At 43.0% G+C, this 22,983-nt stretch overlaps 1 protein-coding gene across 3 annotated transcripts in view; it reads left to right on the forward strand.

The window, feature by feature from the left end:
* The window catches only part of sash1b (SAM and SH3 domain containing 1b), a 58,412-nt gene that overhangs the window by 33,432 nt on the left and 1,997 nt on the right, over positions 1–22,983 (forward strand). Inside the window, exons 1-17 of one of the 3 annotated variants that reach the window (XM_075448294.1) lie at positions 3,046–3,236; positions 7,132–7,260; positions 11,043–11,093; positions 11,504–11,553; positions 14,284–14,324; positions 14,539–14,625; positions 14,726–14,838; positions 15,119–15,220; positions 16,170–16,299; positions 16,986–17,380; positions 17,652–17,726; positions 18,314–18,457; positions 18,547–18,679; positions 18,968–19,137; positions 19,221–19,424; positions 21,418–21,568; positions 21,740–21,871. In XM_075448294.1, coding sequence (XP_075304409.1) covers positions 7,216–7,260; positions 11,043–11,093; positions 11,504–11,553; positions 14,284–14,324; positions 14,539–14,625; positions 14,726–14,838; positions 15,119–15,220; positions 16,170–16,299; positions 16,986–17,380; positions 17,652–17,726; positions 18,314–18,457; positions 18,547–18,679; positions 18,968–19,137; positions 19,221–19,424; positions 21,418–21,568; positions 21,740–21,871 — 2,023 coding nt within the window. In that variant the 5' untranslated portion in view covers positions 3,046–3,236; positions 7,132–7,215. Of the gene's footprint in view, positions 1–3,045; positions 3,237–7,131; positions 7,261–11,042; positions 11,094–11,503; positions 11,554–14,283; positions 14,325–14,538; positions 14,626–14,725; positions 14,839–15,118; positions 15,221–16,169; positions 16,300–16,985; positions 17,381–17,651; positions 17,727–18,313; positions 18,458–18,546; positions 18,680–18,967; positions 19,138–19,220; positions 19,425–21,417; positions 21,569–21,739; positions 21,872–22,983 lie in introns of those variants that run through there. The other 2 variants (XM_075448292.1, XM_075448293.1) reach the window with 2 other exon arrangements.

A 22,983-nucleotide genomic window follows, 5' to 3' on the forward strand; every position in this document is an offset into this window, starting at 1 on the left:
ACTTGCATCTGTTCTTAATCAGGGTCCCTGGCTGGTTTCTTCCAGTGATCCTTACGTTTCAGGGCATGGAAGCAGATTGTGGCAGACCCAGCTAAGGCAGTCGAAACGATGCTATGTATGCGATATGTTTTTCTTTATGTGTTTTTGTCTCATGACGCTCATGTTATAGTGCGACCTCTCTCATCAAACCTGCATTTGGAGCTTGTCAGAATCCACTTAACCACTTAGACTTGAATGGTTAAGCTCCCCCACTGATCCTCGTCTTCTTTCTAAGAAATCCCAGGGCTGATCACCTCGCCCCTCCATGCTTTGAATTCGGTTCGTAATTCTTTAGATTTCACATATATATCTCTCACATATCAGTGATCAGACAGTTTAAATCAGCCGGTTTTGTAGATTAGAGAGTATATATGGAAAAATGTGACTTAAATGATGCAATAGAGTGAGATTTAGTATCACAAAAACAATGTTTTGATTGGCAAATTAAAGATGGATACAGCAAAAGATGTACATTTTAGTGTAAAAGTGATACATTTAGTGCAAAATATTTCTTACAAAGAACCTATATTATTATTACTATATTAGATACCATTACATAAGCAACATACTGCTTTCATCTTTTCTGTCTCACTCACATTCACGACGGCTCCCTGGCTGCTGCACTCAGTCTAGTGAACGCAGTGCAGTCTGTTGCAGCTTCTACTCGAGAGGAAAAAAGTTATCGAAAAGGTCTTAAAAAGCTTAAAAGCGCTTCAGGTAGCAACAGTAGAACTCAACAAGCCTTGCCTCTGAGAGAAAAATAATTGCCCCGACAAGTTTGGGAGGACAAAGCAGGTTCACTCTTGTGAGGTCCATGGATTTGTTTTGTCTGTCCCCGTGCATTCAGGCCTCTTCCCTGCTGGTAGCTCAGAGTTTTGTGTTAAGCGAGCATTTATTTTTAACACGATGGCCAGACACACTGGCTGTCGTTTCACTGGTTTGAGGGACGAGCCGCCCCCTCGATCATCGGAAAGTGTGACGCTTATCAGCATAAATTGGATCTAACTTTGAGGTGTTTTTTATTGCCTAGCCCTTCCTACAGTTTGACAGACACGTTTGCTCTTTTCTGATTCTTGTGGTGTCGCCCCGGTAAATTGTTGGAACAGCTTTAGCCTTTATAATTACTTTAGTGGCAAAACCCAGCTGTTTTACAAAGCAGCTGCCGCAATAATGGAGACCGCAAACCCATGTTGGTGTTTTTGTTGGAACGTTACGATGTCCCAAAGAAAAAAAAAGAATACACTTCTGTCGTGATTTAACATACGTTGGTAGGACATGAAGTCTTACATAATCTTATTTTGTGCTATCATGGCCATAAATAGAGCATGTCAGGTTTGCCATCTCAGCAACAAGAGCAAAACCCACCAAGTAACTACTCCCCCTTACTTTTATGATGCTCTCCACATAGCTTGTCCTACCTTCCCAATTCGCTCATAAGTATCAATAAAAAAACTCATAAAGCCCCACCTGATTTTACTCTACATATGTGTTGTAAATACATAAAGACCATCTTATGGATGTGTTAACAAGGTAAAAAAACAACTGACTTTAATCGGAGGGAAATTTAATGTTAAAAGCTTGGTCGAATGATTTCATGTCTCTTAATAACTCCTCCAAATCCTCACAGGATGAACTCACCGCTCCCGCTGCTAAGGTGACATTTTGACAGACGAGGCGTCGAAGTAGCAGTTCACAAGTCACGTACAGTACATGAATTCATTCAAATGTAACATATAACCCCCGAACAATGGTTGGTGTCATGACAGGCTTCGCCTTAGAACTAGACTTGGACAGATGAATGTGTCTCGCTCTCTTGAGCACGGAGCGATCTCCTCGGGGACCAGAACTCGGATGAGCGCTCGGCCTGGCACAGATGAAGTCAAAAAAAAGAAAAAAAGGAGATGGCTGACAGGGAGGAATGGCATCCATCTCCGGCCTCTCCTGTGCACAGAGGTGACGAGCAGCCCGCCGCTGTGTAGCCAGGCGGAAAACTGACCTTTCTGGCATGAGCTGCCTCGGCCCTTTGGCTCCACTGATTGAACTCGGCTCTCCACCATCTCCTCCATCCATCTGCATCTCAGCATAATCTGCAGCCTGCTGCCACAGATCTGACTCCTGGTTCTTGCCTCCTGCCGCCGCTGCTGCTGCTCTTCGCGGCTCTGATCAGTTTCTACAGAGGAAGATTACGGTTAAGTGGGATCACGATTTGACAAAGATGCTAACGGATAGATCTCCTCTTAATCTCTGACTAATGCTGCAAGCAAATGAGGTCACCACTCTAAAATATAATTTATGCCTTCAGGATGTATAAAGATGCCTTTGTTGGTATAAAGTCACACAACAGCAGTTTAGACAGGAGGAAAATCACTTTGCTGTTTCCTCTTTAAGTATTTACATTCCCTCAACCCAGGCTGTCTGTTGTACTTTGTGCTCCCCGTCATCACCTTCAGCTCCGGTGCCTCAGCGCTCAGTCACTGGATGATAGGGATGTAGAGTTAACTATCTGCTGCCACCTGCTGGTGTGTGATGTTCAGGAGGAGATACGGCGCATGAGTTCATTCAGGCATTGGTCTGTTTCTTTGAAAGAGGATCTTTTATTTGTTTGTTTTTGTTATGCAAGCTTGGGACTGAAGAGGAATAATAAAGCACAGGGTTTATTTGGCCCCACTGTGTGTAATTCATCTTGTTGCCAGCGTTAAGTGCTTTTTGTTTTTTTTCAGCCTAATGTTGTGTGTGTTAAAGTTTTTTTTTTTTTTAAGAATACATCAGCAGAGGGAGACAAAATTTCCTGCTACACCAAGACAGCTCCCTGATCTCCTCCCTGCACTCCACTGCAGACATAAACATGCAGCAGCACTTTCATACACTTAGAGGTGGTGGTTTATTTGAACATGTGAGTCAGCCAAGTCCCTGCGGGCCACAGCTGGAGAGAGCAGAGCGCTCCACCCAGCAGCAGCAGCAGCAGCAGCAGCAGCAGCAGCAGCAGCAGCAGCGTCATATGTGGTTGCGACTCCCCCGACCTCCCCACAACCAAGCTGGCTGTAATTTATGCGAGCTGGACTCCCCTCCCCTTTCACTTCAGGATGTGTTGTCCTCCACTCTTTCAAACTCAGCTAAGTTTCAAAACGAAGCCTTTCACTTAACAGAACTGAGCAACTCCTGGATAGCTGTTGTTGGCAGCCGGATGCCTGTTTGTGGTGAGTGTATTTTTAAGGTTTGCACTGGAATGTTTACGGTTAGAGCTGCAAAAATCACTGGAGAATGTTTTTTTTTTTTTTCTTAATTCAACTTTGTTTCACACGATAAGTTAGCCTCAGTATTTTGAGCTGTATCTGTGTTTCTGAGCTTTCATTCATGAGAAAAATTCTTTAGCAACTCTTGTGTTTGTTCCTGATCCTTTGAAACATCTGTCAGTCCTATGGTACCGGTACTGATTCGCGTACAGAAGTCTGCCGTGGCATGGCAGTGATGTTCAGTTGAGGATTCTTTGCTAAACTAGGATCAGACGCTAATATATTTGACTTTTGAAAGCTGCTGCATTGATTGATGGATACCTGACAAATCTTTGGTGAGTACACATTCGATGAGGGCTGGACTGTGTTTCACCTGGGAGTGTGTAAAAGAACAGAAACCTGAGTTAAGAAATTAGGCCGATGTGCTACATCTGTCCAGATGTGGCATTCCCGTGGAATTAAGTTGGCGACAACTCTACTGTACGTCAAAATGCCGACATCTTAAGTTCACCCTATCTCAGTATCAAGTATAAAAGAACATCTCTGCGATAGAAATGACCTTTTGTCCTCTCCACTGTCTCATATTGTGGGGGAAAAAAAAACAGAAAAAAAACAAGACTTCCAAACAATATTTGTCAGAGAAAGCAGGCTGAGGCAAATTATTTGCTGATGCTTTGTGAGCCTGGTCTGGTTGCCTAAAGACAAGACAGAGGACCTTTAAAAACACTCCCACCCTGGGCCCCGAGGGCACGTGGATCTTTTGTCCTCTTATGTGATGCTGAGCGCCTGAGAAATGTGACACCACGCTCCTCTTTTCAAGCCTCTGCGGTTGATGTGTCATGCTGCAGTCTTGGCTCAGACACCATTCATTTAGGAGACAAACATCAAGTACAGTGGCATCATTTTTAGAGAACTCTTGTTTTTGTAAGAATTTCCAGCATGAGACATTTTTTGATTGTTTGTCTTACACATACCTCAAACGTGTTTACATGCATCATTAACGGTGATGTACACACACACACACATGCACACACCATGTCTAATAAGCACTAAAGGCGCTGCAATATCATGTGGCCGCGTTACAATGGGCTGTTTATGTGAATCAGTGGCAGTCGGAGGCAGAAGAGCGGCTGCAGCCAGGCACTGTGCAGAGCCTCTCAGTCGGTCTTCGCCTCGTTTCTCGAGAACATGAAAAGCGGCCAGATTTTTCAGGCCATTTTCGACCGGGGGGCATGTCATTTACCAAATGAATGGGCCTCTTTTCTGGACAGTTGAGCCAGTCACAGATTGCCATGACACGAGACAAGTGAGCACAGAGCATTACTTTTCACTGCAGAGGACTGTTCTCAGCGGGTACATTTGCATAACTTCATGGGACGGCATGGGAGAAGCAGAGTGATGATGATAATGCACAGAGCGGTTTCTGGACATGGATGTCTATTACTGACGCAGCATGTGTTTGTCAGCCTAGTCCTAACTCACAACTACACACGGTGACGTCTTCCTACGCTTTTAAATTTTTCCTCATCCTGTTTCACCCACAGGGTAATCTTTCTCTTTCTTTTTTGTTGTTTAGCTTTTTAAGTCAATAAAGACTCGAGTCCTGCTGCAGCCTCTGTAGCTGCCTGACGTGTTTTCCTTCAGCCAGCTGCAGGCTTGGTGCAGTAATATTTCATAGGCCGCATTTTCACATGCTGTGAGTTTGTATGGCTTCCACCTTGGCCAGATTTATAATGAATATAAAGTTTAAAAAAATGAATATAAGTGAATTTGGTCAACAGAGTTCTGGATTTCATGGACAAACATGTGGAAGTGGATATTGTCTTGATTTCTCAGTTAAATTCAGTTTCTACATATTAAAACTGTTTGTTTATTCAAACTTGGGAGAGCTTACGTGGAATTACGTGAATATGTTGAAGGAGACTTTCTTAAAGGCACCATCAGTTTGGATAGGTTGCTTCTTTTTTTACGTGGCTCTGGTCCGTTATAACTTACTCAGATCGCCTGACTATTTACAAGTAAATGTAACATACTGATAAAGCAACGAAGAAGAATCCCCTCTCTACCGTTAGCTGCATCTTTCACCTTTTGACTTTTGGCTTTACTGCCCACAACTTTCCATTTTGTTTACCTTCGCCACTCCTCCACCATCGTTTCCAGACACAGCAGGCAGCTGTTTTCAACATAAAACCACTAATAACCCACTATGTGCTTCCTGGTAAACACCACAGTGACAGAGTTAACAACCAGCTGCTGAACACGACGGAGAGCCGAAGAGTTTCCACCACCTCAAAAGGTCAATGGAGACCAAAACAGAGCTGAAGGTAGAGTAGGAAAAATAATGTTTAAGGGCATTTTTGAAAGGGGAATAATCTTTCTGTTTTGAGCCTACATGATTGGTTTAGATATTTAGTTTATGACTGAAAGTGTGTTGAAGTACATGAAAAATCTGATAGTGGGAACTGCAAGTAGCTGCAGTTCTTTGGAAGAAAAAGTCTGAGAGAATGACGTTAACAAAGTTAATGAATGACGCTAGATGGGTCTCCGTTGCTGTTTGTGATTCACGTTTAGAAACTGAAAAAGAAAAGCTGAATGGAAAACATTAAAAGTTGAAAAGCTCACTTCAGGTGTTTTTCTTTTTGTTTTTTTACGTTTAAAAAAAATGACTTGATGTGGGGAATTGAAACACATTTGTTGCGAAATAGTTTTTTTTTACGTTTAACCAAAGATTGAAATAATGTGCCCAATCAGTCGGTAATTAACTCATCGAACTCTGACTGGCGTCCTTCACTGTACGATTTAGCATCCTCTACTTCCTCTACTGAATTACAGGCACTAGCAATGTAGCCTAAACGGCCATCGTCTGGGAACACTTTGATTTGAACCAGTCCATGTATGACTGGCTGTGACCTGCTGTTCCACCAATCAGTTCCACCACTAGAAATTTGCTTCGCCAGTGAATGGAAGTGCTTGTCCTATCGTTCAGTGAAATTTTCAAACGAATCCCATGTGTCACGTTTTTTTTTTTTTTTTAGCTTATTCCCTGAATCATTCCCGACTCTTAATTTCCCCGTCCAAACTCACAAATAATTCTGTCAGTTGCAAAAAAACCCAGTTTTGCTTGCATGCGATAGAAAATAACCAAAAATATTCACAACAAAAAATGTAAATTAGAGAGACTTTTCCCTTCATTTTAAGCCCTACCCTTTCATCTAAATCCAAGCAAACTACCCCCTGTGTTGATTGTGCTCCTGACAACTAACTAGATGATAAAACTCAGCAAAAATTCTGTGATTTGGAATCTTCCCACAGAGCAAAACAATAAAATAAAATCACCTCACATTTAGTTAATACAATTGAAGGAAACTAAAAGGGGTTACATCCCGGAGTGTGGGCTGTGTGTCAGGACAAAAACTCATCTGATTCAGTGCCTCCACCTCTTGTGATTTACGGTAGACTGAACCGTGGCCTCTCAAGTCAAGTCCCGGTGACTGCGAGAGCAAAATGAGCATTGTAGCTGCGTCACGCAGTGCTTCATCTGCCCCCGGGGGTCACGTCTCAGGAGCACTGAGGAGGTGGAAAGGATCACTGAGCAGGAAGATGACAAGCTGGTGAAGACAGAGGCAATATCACAGCTTGATGTCCCCGCGGCTTTTACTCTCCCGGTGCTTTATCTCTGTGTTTCCTGGCTGTTTGTGTTGCTGCTGACAGCTCTAAAGTTTCAGACAATGGCTTATCGTGAGTGTCACAGGGTACTCCTGCTGCTTTGCACCTTACTGAGCCCCTACGCGGTGTTGTTTTCCTCTGTTAGCCTTTGGTCATATCAGTGTCGGTGTTTGAATCTCACTCTCTGTTGCAGGATGGCTCTGTGGGGAACCTTGACGACCTGGTTCAGGAGTATTCTCAGTATTACGGCACCTCCCTCAGCGACGTGTGCGAAAGGATGGAGGAGCTACGGAAACGCAAAGTAGTACAAGATGCAGAGATGGTAAGCAAGTCTTTGGCTGTTTCGGCTGCCACTTTTATCACCCCTTCTTTTAAAGCTGCAGTCTGCAGGATTTGTTGTTGTCATACGTAAAGTCCTACTTTTTGGCATTTTAAGAGTTTACATGATCTATCAGAACGCTTGAAGTTGAAAACGGTGACCTCCGTAGTCGCAAAATGCAAGAAATGCTTATTTTTTAACCGAAAAATAAAAAGTTATTCAACTTCCTGTCCCGCCCCATCAAAACACATGAGAACTCGTGCACGTAGACGTGCACGCCAGATGCGCTTACACGACTCCTCATTCATCAACTCACCTGTCATTTGCGATCATGGAAGACACAGTAAGTAGACAAGCCCGTAATGAAGTTCAATAGTCTAGATAAATAAGCGTGGGGACGAGCCTACCTTGTATCGCGCGTGCACAATCGGTGATTGACAGGCAGCAGAGCCCAGCTCGTAAACCTGATTGGTTACCTTTTACCGGTCCGGTCTGCAATTTTGTAAACAAACCTGCTGGCTTTGGAGGGACCTAGCGGGACATATAGGGGACCTAGAGAACTCATTTTTTTTGTATTGGGGTATTTAATGTACTACTTTCAGAATCCTCGGACAGTTCCAGGCATTATGCTTGAAAAAGAGTTGCAGACTGCAGCTTTAAAGGAGACATGTTAAACCAAGTATTTTTGTCACGAGTTGACAAAATGGCCAGAGGTCTGCCTCCTTTGAGATCCGTTGCATCAATCACCTTTGAAGCACATCATTACCATACGTCAGAGCAGGTAGCGAACCGTGGCTCCTTGGGCCCTTCTTCGTCAGGGAAGGAAAAACAGCAAACCTTGCTATTGTCCCTTAATATAATTGTCCAACAGCGATAGTTGATTTGAATCACTCCAAAAGTTCAGGTGATAGTTATTTAGAAACGGCTTACTTACCAAAACCAAAATTAGATCATGTTTTTGGGAAAATGCAAGTCCTGACCAATAATAACAGCCTGACACATGCACATGCTGAACTATCTGAGTTCAGTCAGTATGAGAGGGCTCAGCCAGTCACCAGTCCAGCGGTCACATACAATTAAGCAGATTCAGAACTGATATCTGACACTAAATTGGAACACCAGCTTGCTAAATGCATGTCTTGTTTTACTTAGAAAAACATTTCATACATACATCGAAGGTCAAAGTGTGTGACTAACTGGGTAACATGATTAAGCGTAATTTTAACAGATGGTCATGGGCTGACTTTGGATAAACTTTTCTAAATATAAAAACCCATATATCCAAACGGCAAACAATCCCAGAAGTAAAGCTTTTGTGCTTTAGTTGATCCTGTCCTCTAAGAGAACCTTCAGAACCGTTGGAGTCAAAAGGCTCCACAAAAAGCTTGATTTTCCGCACCAAATTCAGCTCAGTGTTATTATCGTGTCAAAACTCATGTAGTATTTCCTCTGTCCCATATCGCCTTCACTGTCACTTCATTCCTCTGTGTTTTAAGTTTTTAGAGGCTGATATTAATAAATGTTGCTTATACAGGCTACTTTTCACTGACATTAACAAGGTTATTTAGGTAATGGTGGAGCCACTGACGGTGCGTTCAGGGACTAATGGGAAGCTGGAAAAAGAGCGCTGAACTCGAGTCACATTTCCAAGTCAGGACGTAAAACATCAGACAAAGCCCCGTTAGAGCATTTGCTGCCTGCTGCTGAAAATGATTCCTCAAATCAAAAAGCAAGAGAAAGAATTTCAACTTCAGAGCAACAGCAACTTAATTTGAACCTGAAGCTGAGAGGAGATAAAAATTACGAGTTGGAATTCTTACTCATATTTGATACATTTGATACGGTTGACCACAATATATTACTCAAACGACTGGAGTTATTTCCAGAACTGTACTAAACTGGTTCAAAACATACTTAGAGAACAGGAAGTACTTTGTGTCAATAGGTAACTTTACATCTGAGCACACAAGAGTCACATGTGGAGTTCCCCAAGGTTCCATCCTGGGACCTCTTCTGTTTAACATCTACATGCTCCCACTGGCACAGATTATAAAAAATAAAAAAAACAGTACAAATAAACTACCATAGCTATGCAGACGACACACAGATATATATTACAATGTGACCAGGAGACGAAGCCCTGTACAGGCTCTTGGAAAATGCATTGAAGAGATTAATGACTGGATGTGCCACAACTTTCTCCAGCTTAACGAAAAAACAATTGTCTTTGGAGCCAAAGAGAAACGATTACAGGTCACCACAGAGCTTCAATCTATACACCGAAAAAGTACCAACCAGGCCAGAAATCTGAGTGTAGTGATGGACTCAGACCTAAATTTGGAAAAACACATTAAGGCAATAACAAAGTCAGCCTACTATCACCTTAAGAATATATCAAGGTTAAAGGATCTGATGTGTCAGCAGGACCTGGAAAAACTAGTCCATGCATTCATCTTTAGTAGGCTTGATTACTGTAACAGCATCTTTACAGGTCTACCTTAAAAGTCAGTTAGACAACTGCTGCTTATTCAGAACTCTGCTGCTCGAGTCCTCACTGAGACCAAAGAAGTGGACCACATCAGTCCAGCTCTGAGGTCTTTACACTGGCTGCCTGTCCATCAGAGGGTAGACTTTAAAGTTCTGATGCTGCTCTATAAAGCTCTGAATGGTCTAGAACCAAAATACATCAGTGACCTCCTGACAGAATCAGACATGGAGAAGCTGCATTCAGCTTCTATGCTCCACATGTCTGGAACAAACTCCCAGAAAGCCTCAGATCAGCTGAAACACTCAGTGTATTTAAGTCCAGTTTGAAGACACAACTATTTTCAGCTGCGTTTGAATAAAGCTCCAAATCTGAAGCTTGAGTTTCAAAACTTAATCATATTTTAACTACTGATTTTATCTATTGTTCTTATTTGTTTAAATTTTAAATCATGCTTTTTATTTGTACTGTTTTAATGTCTCTGTAAAGCACTTTGAATCACCTAGTTGTTGAATTGTGCTATGCAAATAAACTTGCCTTGCCTTGCCTTACTCTGAGCTTGGGATACGATGTAGAAACTCTCTGCAAATCTGAACGGCTGACTGAACGAGACGTTTTTTTAGACCTAGGTGGCCCCAAACAAAGTGTCAGGGTTGCGGTTTCTCAGTGTTTGGCGTTGACTTCAGACACCCAAATATATGCTATGACTCAGTGAAAATGTTATATTTTCCATGATACATCCCCATTTGAGAGAAGTTTGACACCCCTGGCAAAAGCTTATTTGCTTTCTTGTTGGGAAGATAAAGAGTCTGTTATTCAGTATGAATTTACACTCAGGGTAAAACAGTCGCATAGATTTACACAAACCGTTAAACCTCTAAAGCTCTCTACTTAACACTTATAATGTTTTAATTATAGTGTTTGTCCACCCAGGCTAGCAGATTTCAAAGATAAAGATAGAAGTGCTGTTGATTTTCTCTCCTGACTCCTCTAAAAACTTCCCTTCTTGTATTGTCACTATTTGATTTTAATCTTTGGCAATTAACTATTCACTTTGAAAATTCAATGGTCCTGTTTATAAGTCTATTTGTATTTTTTAAAACAACTTCTTCTACAGTTTAGATCCGCTCATGCATCAGTTAGTGGTGGAGCAATCGCAGAGGTCACAGCCAGTGACACATAACTGTTAACTGGTGTTATTCCGTAATGTTGGCTGGCCAGTGAAGCCAGATGGATATGTGTCCTACTTTTGTCATGTGATGACACTGTAATTTACTCCTTCACTTCCTCTGTGTTTCAGGGAAAGGCTGACTCAATGACCACATCACCGCATCTCCGCTCTCAGATCCAGGTGAGTGTCCGGCTCCGAGCGTGTCAGACCCCGAGGAGGAGGCGACTTCCTCCTCTGTGCGTCAGCAGACTGACTGATAACAGGCTGAGAAGTTGCCTGGTCATGATTATGCCGGGCTAAAGATATCTAATAAGTCCACAACATATCATTTGACTGATGTAAAAACTGGCCTTGAAAACGTGCTCAGATGCTGATACAGATACCAGAAATAAGATTCTGTTGATGCCAAGTTCCGATTTTTACAGATTTACTGTTTGTGCCTCTTAATTATTATTGTTATCATGTATTTTTTACAGTGTGTATTATATCCTACTAAACTTAATCGCCCCTGCTCGAGGGGGAACCGGAATCCTGAAATGGGAGCGTTGGATCCGATGTGTGACATTCACATTGATTTCCATCTCTTTAAGGAATCCCTTGGACTCAGCAGTGCCACATCGACACCAGAAGTTGAGAGAAGGTAATAAATAGATTTTAGAACGTATCAACAATAACCGCTTGTGGGGAAAAAAGCAAAAGAATCTCGGTGACTGTTTTGTGTGTGGCTTTAAAGCTTTTCTCGGAAAAGAGTCCGGATTTCTTTTAGGTTTTATCCCTCACGGAAGCCTAGCAATGATGACTCGTCCTGTATTATCTGTGTCTCCCCTGTGGACACGTGCATTTCCTCTGTTTCCTGGTGCCCTTGCGTCGAATTTATGAAGCACTTCTCTGTGACCTTTACACTTCCTTCCTTCCTTCCTTCCATTGTTTCCTTTGAAAGGTTTTATAGATTGGTCATAGTTAGTCATTGGAAAGCTGAAATGAAAATGAAAGAATTTAGGTGATGAGTAATGAGAAACCAGCATGCCGATTTGATTAAATGGGCTTAAGAGACAAGACAGTGCTCCAAAGAATGGAGCAATATTCTTGTTTTTCAGGATCCTATTCTCATTGTAAATATAGTTTGTGTTGTTCAGAACCTGGATGGAGAGAGATTAAACTCTGTGTGTAACTCATAGCTGTACACTGTACAGACTCATTGTAGCTCAATATTCAGAAGAAACCTATACCGCCCCCTAGTGGCACCAAAACATAACATTACAAGCAGCACAGGAGGGAGCTGATTGATATCACTAACAGAAATACAGTATATAAGGCAAAGCTTATTTGTACAACTCTAAAGAGCTTGAAAGTTGATATTTGGTATGAGCACCTTTATTCTTCCCCCAGCCTGAACCCTCTTAGAAAAGCTTTCTTATCATTTCTTTGTTTAGTCGTCAGGAACAGTTCTCCAGGCTTCTTGAAGGACATCCCAAAGCTCTTTTTTGGATGTTGGCTGCCTTTGCTCCGTTCTCTGTCAGGATCATCTCACACTGCTTCAATAATGTTGATGTCCGGGCTCTGGGGAGGATTCATCCCTCCATAAGACCTGTTGCCACTGATATTCAGTCCAATTCTTGTGCTATTTGGCATACCTCAGCCTTTTCTCCCTGTTTCCCTTCCTTAAGAATGGCTTCTTGACAGCCACCCTTCCATTGAGACCATGTCAGATGAGGCTTCAGTGAATGGCTGGATTTATTCCTATTTCTTAAGGACATCACTCTCAGATACTGCTGTAAAATCTGCTGTAAATAGCCACTTCCTCTTTTGTCCTCCACTTGTCCAGTTTCAGGAACACTCTGCATAGTAGTTTAGTTTTCAACTAATAAATCTTTGGGATTAACCTTGTTGATATAAAAAATGATGTCAAACGGTGTCCTCTTTGGCATTTTTTATTGATCCAATCAAAGAAATGTGAACAAATGATGTATCTTTGCAACAAGCTGCTGATAACAAATTGTCTAAAGATACAATTTAAAATATGTTGTTGCTAGTTGTCTGTTGTGTACAGCCACAACACGGGTTGATCTCTCGAGTTAAGTGCCCTTTTTTTATGCTTAAATGAGGCTCAACAAACTCACGTTACTCTGACAATGGTCAGGTACAAGGACTGGACTGAAAATGAGGGGAAAAAACAGCCAAATTCAAAAGGAAAAAATCTGGAGAACTGTTGTTTGAGACCTTTTTCAAAGGCCACAAGAAAATCTGCGTCCTCGGAAGCAATATAAAGAAATGGTGATGGATCAAGGCGCAACACTTTAGAAGTAGTCATTATTACAGAACCGTTGTCACTGTTATGTCACTGTCTCTGTTGTTGTCCTAAATGTTGTCTGTGTGTACGTGTGAGCAGCCAACTCTTGTATGAATAAAGTTACCTAACCTGCTTCCTATGTTTCAAAGCAGCAAAACAAAGCTGGTGTCTCACTCTTCCCCCCCTAACATGATCAATAGCTTGAATATCATATTCTCATACTGGCTCTGGTAGATACTGCATCTGGCTTGGTATGAACTTTTGCTATATTATCATCTTTTACTTGGTCTTCCAAGACATTTTAAGCCAGCATATCAAACGGATGCGTCAGCCAGGCTATTTCAAGCAGAAACATATTCATCACCTGAAGCAAAGTGTCAAACCAGATGTTGTCAAATAAAATGAACATCTTGTAAAAGACTAATTAGGACGCCATTCGGGGTTTATTTAGCAAAAGAACAAACACGTAAAGTGTAAATTTCACTGTGGCAACTTTTGGTATGTTTGACCGGGGAGGAAGCCACAGAGCAGAGGTCTAATCTGCAGACTGATACACACGAAGCAACACAGGCGACAGGAGTCAGCTGATAGAGACACTGTGAGGACGGCAGACAACAAACAGCCCTGAGAGACACACACACAGAAAGAGAGGGAGGGGGAAAGTGTGCGGGGAATGCAGGGGCCACATTGCTGCTGCTGCTGCTGCAAAACCCCAACCAGACAAGAAAAAGGCTCTATTGTTCCAGCGATGGCCGTAGAGCACTGACCTCTGTTCATCAGCCAAGAGCAGTCAGTCTGTTTCATCTGTTTTGACTTCTTTGATTGGCCTTCACTATGACACGATTGTCATGAGGCATAGAGCGCTTTTGTGATTCTTATTTTTCTGTTTTTTTTTTTTGTTTGTTTGTTTTTTTTAATCTTACGCAAGTTGACCGGATAGAAAGACTTGATAAGAGGAAATGGTGGCAGAGCAGGGAAAATGAAGAAAATAACTCTGGATAACAGGTAGTTTTCTGCTCCAGGGTCTGAACTTTCAATTGAGCTCTTCAAACGAAAGTAAACATCTTGTTTGATTTTTAGGTTCCCTGTGCATAAATCCAGCTCGGATGATGGATCAGGAGGTAAGTTATACTTTTACATTTCCCATTTTTTTTATTCCTTTTTTTTCTTCTTACAGAAGAGTTGTTTGGTCCAGCATTTGACTTGTTTCATAACAGCGATGGTGGTGTCGAGGGGAATCTGTTTGAATCCACAGTACTGCCCTTAAGTGTGCATTTAAGAATGTGTTTGGATGGTGGGTTTTTCTCTGTAATTAAAGCAGTTGTTACTTCATAGGGAAATGGGATGCAAAGAGAAAGAGCAAGTCTTTTTGGCAGAGTTTCCGCAAGTCACCGAAAGGAGCAACACGCCAGATTTCAAAAGGTGCGTTTAATAATCGCAAGAACTCTTTATTCATAGGAACCATGTCATTTGAATTTCAGGCAATTTACTTTTTTTGTTGTTGTTGTTTTTCTCCTTGTAGAGGATGATGTTGGTTTCGTGGCCAGTGAAATTACCATGAGTGACGAAGAGCGAATTCAGCTAATGATGATGGTGAAGGAGAATATGATTTCCATAGAAGAAGCCCTTGCACGGGTATGGTGTCATGAATGGCTACAAAACTTGAATTTGCTTAACTGGCTGTCGAAAAGCCCCGACGTTCGGTCACTAAATATGCATCTTTGAGTTGAGTTTGTTTAAGGAGAAAAAGTCAGTTGAATAAATAAATAGTCAAGCGTTTTGATGAAGTGAAAATATCAAATTGAAAGCGTTTCAAAGCAACAGGTCTCCTTCCTGTAAGCAAATCATTTTATGGAACGTTCCAGATGTACACAGGGCCTACGTCATCAACTAACTGGCTCATCTTTTCTTGCAGCTGAAGGAGTTTGAGATACAAAACAGACAAACGTGCCAGTCTGATCTGTCGGAGTCTCCCGATCCGTCAAGTCCCGGCACATATGAGCCGTTCAGCTGCAACGTAAGTCTCTGAGCTCTGAGGGCGTCTTAGCTGCTGCGTAATGCTGAATCACTAACTCGGGCTGTGTGTTGTGCATGAAGGCCTCTGATCTACCAGTGCCAAGGCTGCTGAGCTGTTGACAGTGCTTCTCTCTGTCGCTCTGCCCCTGTCCCGGTGATGAACCGGGGCCCCTCTAAAGCCCTGCAGCTCAGGGCCCTCTCCCAACCGCAGGGCACCGGGTGAACTTCTATTCATCGCTGTCAAAGCACTAACCCCCTATTGTGCTGTAGTGAGCGGGTGGATTCAGCACAGGGGTCTGTTATGCAGGTCGCAGCTCTTTTATGCATGGGTGGGGTGATTAGGGGGCTCAGGTTCAGGGCGCATTTTTCAGATTCGTCTGGATGACCTGACTATTTCTCTTTGCTCTCTCTGTGTATTTTGGTGATTTACTTCTTCCCCTGTTGCTCCTTGTTGATTTTGACAATTTTTTTCTGTTTCATGAGCTTTGCTCAGTCTCTGGATGCGTGACCTGGGTTAGACGTGCTTGCACATTTTTTGCTTTGCATGCCTGACCCAGGTCTTCAAATGTAGACCACTGACTTTCAAATGATGGTTACGGTAGTTTCCAAGCAGCTGGCTTTTCATTTTCTCACACATAGAAAGCCTTTTATAGTCTGCTTTGACACACAGCATGTCAGCTGTCTGCATGGGCCACAGTGTGGTTTCCCAACCACATACTTCTACGAGTATTGTTTACAGCTGGTGGTACCACCAGTATCTGTAGCACGGCTGAGATATTAAGTATAGACAATTATGATTTGTGAGCTTGAGTGTTAGTAGCAAGTATAATCTTCTTTCTTATCCCATATATTACATATAAGAAGTGTAATCTATTGTTAACAGAGATGTAGTGTTGTTTACCAGTAAAGCCCTGTTGTAATAAACAGTTCTGACTTGTCTCTCCTATCAGCCTTGTGACCTGTCTGACAATGAAGATGAATCACTGACGTTTAAAAGGCTCCACAAACTGGTCAACTCAACCCGGAAAGTGAAGAAGAAGCTGATCAGAATTGATGAACCCAGGAGCCCTGGAGCAGAGGGTACTAAAAACCACTACCAGACTACGTTAAGGAAAGCACAAGTCGACGTGGCAGCCATTAGATTTTAAAGGAGCTGTCTGTTACAGTTTACGGACATCTAGTGGTCAAGTTGTAGATGGCATCCATTTGAAATGCAATTTGCCCATTATCTAGCCACAATCTGCTTCTATATTTATAGGCTAGGCTCTGGTGTACAAATCCATGATTTAAGGGTGACATTCCAGAGAGACATCAAAGCAATTCAATACTAATAGAAAGATAGTTTTAAATATATAACTTTTTTTTCTCATTAATCTTTATTTCAACAATCTGTAAGTCTACTACGATAGTAAATGTTATATATAAACATAAATAGTTTATGTTTTTACTGCCATGATGTGTGCTGCAACGTGATTAAAAAAAAAAGTGTGAGAAGCCGGGCCACCACAAAGCAGAATGTGATGTAGAGTCTGCAGAAAATGTCAGTAATTATGCCAGATCTAATTACTGTTTGACTAAGGTTCTGGATAATGACCACATTTATGGTGGGGTTTTTTTTAAAGTCATGCTTCTATAGTATTTGCCACAGATGTTACGACTTTTCTAACTAATATTCAATGAAATTCTGCCAGCCTAAGTACGTGCATTTGACTGAGATGATTCAATAAAAATGCCAAATCTCTTCCTTTCTCTCGTTATCCACACAGAGAGCCTGAATGTAGACGGTCTTCCCATTGGAGATGCCACCATGTCCCTGTATCCAGGTGTGCAGAAGAAGCCTTTAGTTTGTCCCGTTGACTCCTTGGCTTCAGCTCTGCAGGAACAACTCTCCTACGACAGGGACTCAGACAGCATGACCACCTCCCACTCATCCAGCAGTTTGGACACGTGCAGCAGCCAAAAGATCTTCCAGGCTTTTAGCAAGCCCAGCGGGAGCCCCCTTCACCAGGAGGCCAGAGTGGAAGAAGAGGTGAGGGAAGCGGGTGAGGGCTCTTCCTATTCGGAAACGGAGCCTTCCAACGACGAGGAGCCCAAAATCTCCCGATCAGTGACAGATGGGGAGCTTCGTCACCGGGTGCTTGGCTCTCTCGGTAACCATGGGGTGAGTACAGAGGAGGCTTTTAATGAGGACTGAAGTGTTTTAGACTGTGAAATGCCCGGCAGCGGTCACATCACATGCTATAATCCAACCCAGATTTAGATTTGCTAGTAAGACCTAAAAAGACCGTCTTCTACTTTGTGTTTAATGTAGCCAGTTATTCTCTTCGTGATTGTCAGAATCTGCAAAGCAGTCAATTTAATGATCCCTTATCTCGTGTTGAGATTTATGCTTTAACACTCACCTGGTTCTACGTTGCTTTGATTTTGCACAGAGAGCTTGCAGCTTTGGAGGGTTTGACCTGACCAACCGCTCGGTGCACGCAGTCACCTCTGACAATGATAACACTGTATGTACCGTTCCACCTGAACTCAGTCAAAATAAATATTTATCCTTGTTCAAAGCCCCCACCCCCCCCACCCCCCCACCCTCACCCTTTGCTAAAACTCAGGTTTTTAACCTTGTTAACATGTTCATAAGATGCTTTCTTCTTCTTCTATGCAGTTGCTAACATCTGTAGCTAGGTTGGTCAGCAGCTGCTTGCCGCATAGCAGCTAGGAACAGTAGACCTAGTTGCAATTGCTTGCCGCCGCCTTGCAGATACAGCTGCTATCATTTGCAGCTGCTTAGCTGCTGCATGTCGTTTCTCAGTCCGGCTGACGAGCAGTCCAAATCTAATATTCCTGTAAGCAATAGAAAGTGAACACATAGCCATTCCGACACTTCCTCTCGCATATGACCTTGTATGATTTAGCTTTGATCTTGCTGAGAATTTCTCTCTTTTTCAAAGAACTGGGCAGTTCCAAGTTTAAATATTTCTATTCTTCCTCTCGTCCCTTTTGTGGCATTTACTTAAAAATATTCACGTTTTTACCGCAACGGACTTTAGGTGATGTCCTCTGCTCTTTCTCTCCTTCTTTTTCAATATAAATTTAGACTAAAGATGGAGACGGTGGTGAGCGAGACGGAGTGAAGTCTCCACCAATGTCACGTATTTCTCTGGGCAAGAAAGTCAAGTCGGTGAGAGAGACGATGAGAAAGCACATATCCAAGAGATATCATTGTTCGCTCTCTGAACAGGTACGTTGTGGAATCTTTGGAGTTTGTTTCAGGCTGTTTGGGAGAATTGTGGAGCAGGGATACTGATTTCTTGCTTTGCTTCCTTCCAGTCGAGCCCAGACCGCATGTCGAGCAGCCCTCACTCGCCTCAGACAGACTCCGACTCTTTGGAGAAACCCAAACTGAAACTGGGAGGGTCCGTGGAGAGCCTGAGGAGCTCTCTCAGCGGACAGAGCTCCATGAGTAAGTCTGCGGGTTTGCTGATTTGGGTCTACGATCGGATAGCTTACACAGTTTTGTTTGAACTCGTCCTTGGAACTCCAGATGTGGAGTGTTTATCATATCAAGTGTTTGAAGGACTTTAAATTGCCTTGGAGGTAGTCTAAACATTCAGGTTCCACCGTTCTCGTCTTAGTGGAAAACTTCAACTTCCAGCAGTCGGGTCAGAGCACATGTGAAAAATGTTTGTGAAATATTAACAGAGCCGTAGAGGCTTGCGGTCTTGATGTTGATCTTTGGTGATTTGCTTAGGCGGCCAGACGGTTGGTACCACCGACTCGTCCAACAGCAACAGGGAGAGCGTGAAGTCTGAGGATGGAGAGGAAGATGAGGTGCCTTACCGTGGACCCTTTTGTGGACGTGCTCTGGTTCATACCGACTTCACCCCAAGTCCCTATGACACGGACTCTCTCAAACTCAAGGTACACTACATCAAATCGCATAACACACCCACGTGAGCATATATGTTCAAAGAAACTCAAGCCTCACCGGTCTTCTTTTGCAGAGTGGAGACGTTATTGATATCATTAGTAAGCCCCCTATGGGTACGTGGATGGGGATGCTCAGTGGTAAAGTCGGCACCTTCAAGTTCATTTATGTGGATGTTCTGAATGAAGAGGTGAAGCCCAAAAAGACACGCAGGAGAAGGAAGGCCCAGCACCCCAAACCCACGTCTGTGGAGGAGCTGCTCGATCGCATCAACCTCAGAGTAATTACCCCGTCTCTCACACACTCACACACTCACACACTCGGGTGGAAAAGCTTTTATGGTGCAGATAAAAAAGCAAAACCTTGACTTTAGTTCGAAATTATATTGCAGTGAATGTCCTAAAGACACAAACATCTGCGTTTAAAGTTTAAAGTGCGTTTAAATTGTGAATCTTCAGATCATTTAAAAACTGTCAATCTATCAAAGCACACGTCACCTATATAATCCTTCTTTTGACCTACAAATCTCTCCACTCACTCGCACCTAAGTACATCTCTGATCTCCTCCACCCCTACTCCCAGTCGCGGCTTCTGCGCTCCTCAGACAAGGACCTACTTTCCGTTCCTCGCACCAGACTAAAAACATATGGAGATGGGGCCTTCTGTTCAACTGCCCCTACCCTATGGAACAATCTGCCACTTCACATCCGTTCTGCCCCTCTCTACTACAGTTCAAAAAGAATCTAAAAACACATCTCTTCTCCATGTCCTACTTTTCTTAAACCCACCCCCCCGGCCCTACCCTTCCCCCCTTCTTTTCTCTTGTTAAGCGACCTTGGGTACCCTGAAAGGCGCTATATAAGTCCAAGTTGTTGTTATTATTATTATTATTATTATTAGTAGTATCATCTATTTATCTATTGTACAGTGTTTGTGATAAACCTGTTTGTTAGCATACCAGCTGTGATGTTACTGTGCTGCATACCAACGTCATCATGCTACCCAAGATGTCTTTGTTGAGTGAGAAACCCGTTCAGATGGACATGTAAGCAGATAGCAAATATTAGCTACGCGGCAGCAATATTAGATGATCACATTTGACTGAACCAAGCTGCAAAACCTCCACATACAGAAATACAATACAATATATTTATATTGATTTAGGGCCTTAAAGGTAGGGTAGGAGATCCTGGATTTTGAGTCCAGCGAAGCTGCAATTTGAAAATACACAGGTAAAAAGTCCCAACCCTTTTCTTCACTTTCCCCCTGAAGGCACGCCTCTAGAGTACATGAACGCGCACGAGCACGAAGGTGCACGAGCGCTGTTCTGACAGCAAGCATCGATCGTTGCCGTATTTAGTATTTAGTATATGCTAACTATACGTTTAATAATGCTAGGTGCTAGCCAAGCTGGCTCTAGTTTAGCTTCCTGCCAAGCTTCTGGACGTTCACGGAGCAGGGTACGCGCACAGGGGGAAGGAGGAGGAGGGAGGAGCAGGTTGCAGTTTGATAGACGGCATCAGTATCCAATCATTGTGAACGGTCCGTTCACAATGATTGGATACTGTTTTTCCTAGATTGTACGTTCTAGAGGCCACTAAAACTTTTCATATTTGTGTCAAAACTTTTAATTAATTGGTTGCAATGGGGGTGTGAAGAGTATTTCAAGCAATATGTAAAAAAATGTTCCAGAAAAAGATCCCCTACCCCGCCTTTAAGGTTTCCACGTTTGATGAGATCAAATTGGGTTGAAAGGAAAGACTCACTGACACAATGGGCTGTGCTGGCCTTAATCGTCTTTCGCCTTGTCCTTTTCGACTTTGGCCAGAGAGATATCTGGGATGTGGGCGCGACTTCTTACACAGCAAGATGGCCCACTTGTATGTGGGCTGGGTTGGAAGGTCCGACTACCGTACCTCAAGTCCCAGAAGACATTAGAAAAAGCATGTTTGTACCAAGCATGTCAAGAACAAAAACTGTTAAAAAGGGAAATAGTCTAGCTCTTCAACTAGGAAATTTGAGGCCATTTGCATAGGTACAAGACCACCTCTTCCATATCCTCAAAAGAAAAGAGGACCTGATTACTGCAAGAAGAGTTAGTGAGAAGTGGAAGGGGCAAAAAAAGGGTCTATGGAACATATTATCTTCATGTTCAATTTAAAACCCTTTGAGCCCTTTGGAATTTACTCAGTTTTTCCTGTAGTGAAATTGCAGAATTTCTTTATTTATTTTGTTTCGATTCATTCATCCCTTCATCCTCTCCTCCCCCACAGGAGCACCTCCCCACCTTCCTTTTCAACGGCTACGAGGATCTGGACACGTTCAGGTTGCTCGAAGAGGAGGACCTGGACGAGCTGAACATCGGAGACCCTCAGCACCGAGCTGTGCTGCTTACTGCCGTGGAGCTGCTCCAGGAGTGTGACGGTGGGTCAAGCGCCAAACAAGGGGCACCCTGTAGCACCCCCGAGACTCGTAACACAGCAACACTCCCTCCTCTATAAATCAAACATGCAGTCACGTGCGCCACGGCGAAGACGAACGTATATTTTCTCAGATCACAGATATATGATCCCCTGTTGGTTGTGTGTCTTGCAGGAAGCAGCGACCCCGAGCGAAGCAGCCATTCCGGAGGCTCACAGGAGAAGCTGCTGCTGGACAGGCGCGGGGTCCTGGGGGACTCCCCGCGAGACTCGGGCTGCTACGAGAGCAACGAGAACCTGGAGAACGGTAATGACAGCCTGAGTCGCCTGTGAACCCTGTCCTCTCCTTCAGCCCTCCTCTGCCTTGTCGTCCTGTAGAAAAAGACTCTTGTGGCCTCTAGTCCTCTTTTCTTTTTTGATGCTCAAGCATTCCAAGCCACCAACTTCAGCTTTCATGCTCTCGTGGAAATGTCCTCACAATTACTTCTGGCGCTCTATTTCCCCCCATGCTTTCCTCCTGTTTCTGCATAACTTTTAATCAGTAGAGCGCTTTAGAGGGTTGACACGACTTTTTGTTTTCTTTACAAAAATAAATACTCAACGTGATAATCAAAACGGGGCACGGCGCAGGATTACTACACTATTGCAGGACTGAAAAAATTGAACCGACTTCAGGTGGAACTCAGAGGCGAAAGCATCACGTGGAGCAGCTCGCGGGTCTGCTCACGAACAGATGTGCAGCTGCGGCGTGTGGTGGTTTTCACGTTTACTGAAAATAGTGACAGCTTAGTCATCGTGCGATAGGTTTGATTCTTTTTTTTTTTTTTAAAGGCTTTCTCGGTAATTGCAGAGCATATCTTACGCGGGTGCTTGGTTTATTCATAGCTATATCATTCTTTCTGTGGTTAACCAGACTGGTGTCAAACATGCAAAAGGTGTCTGAATGTCAACTTGCAAAGTGCTTCGAGAACAATGTTAGCTCAGCCTCACTGAAGTGTAACGTGCTGTTTTTCTGTTCTTTTTTTCTCTTAAGATTCCGCTGTTTATGTGTATATTTTTTTAAAGTCCAGTAAAAGACAAATGTTGCACAATATTTTATCATGTGCCTGAAAGCTGCATAATGCAGGAGAAGTAAAGTATTTACCTAATAGTATACTCGTTAAAATATGGCATTTTGTATCATTTAAACGCTTTGAAACTCAGAGGGCAAAAAATGTTTAACGCAACTAAAAGTTCAACCCTCTTCTGACGGAAGTGCGGCAGCTTTCAGGGTCTCTGTGTTTTCTGAAGTGTGTGCTTCTGTCATGGTTGAGCGTGAGGAATAAATTGCTCCGTGCTTTACCACACTTGACTGCTTGCCTTTCTTTTGTTCATCGTTCATTATTCTTGCCAGCGCACGTTTCAAATTTTAATTTTATT

Source organism: Odontesthes bonariensis, chromosome 17, assembly GCF_027942865.1.
Source record: "Odontesthes bonariensis isolate fOdoBon6 chromosome 17, fOdoBon6.hap1, whole genome shotgun sequence".
Classification (NCBI taxonomy): Eukaryota; Metazoa; Chordata; class Actinopteri; order Atheriniformes; family Atherinopsidae; genus Odontesthes; species Odontesthes bonariensis.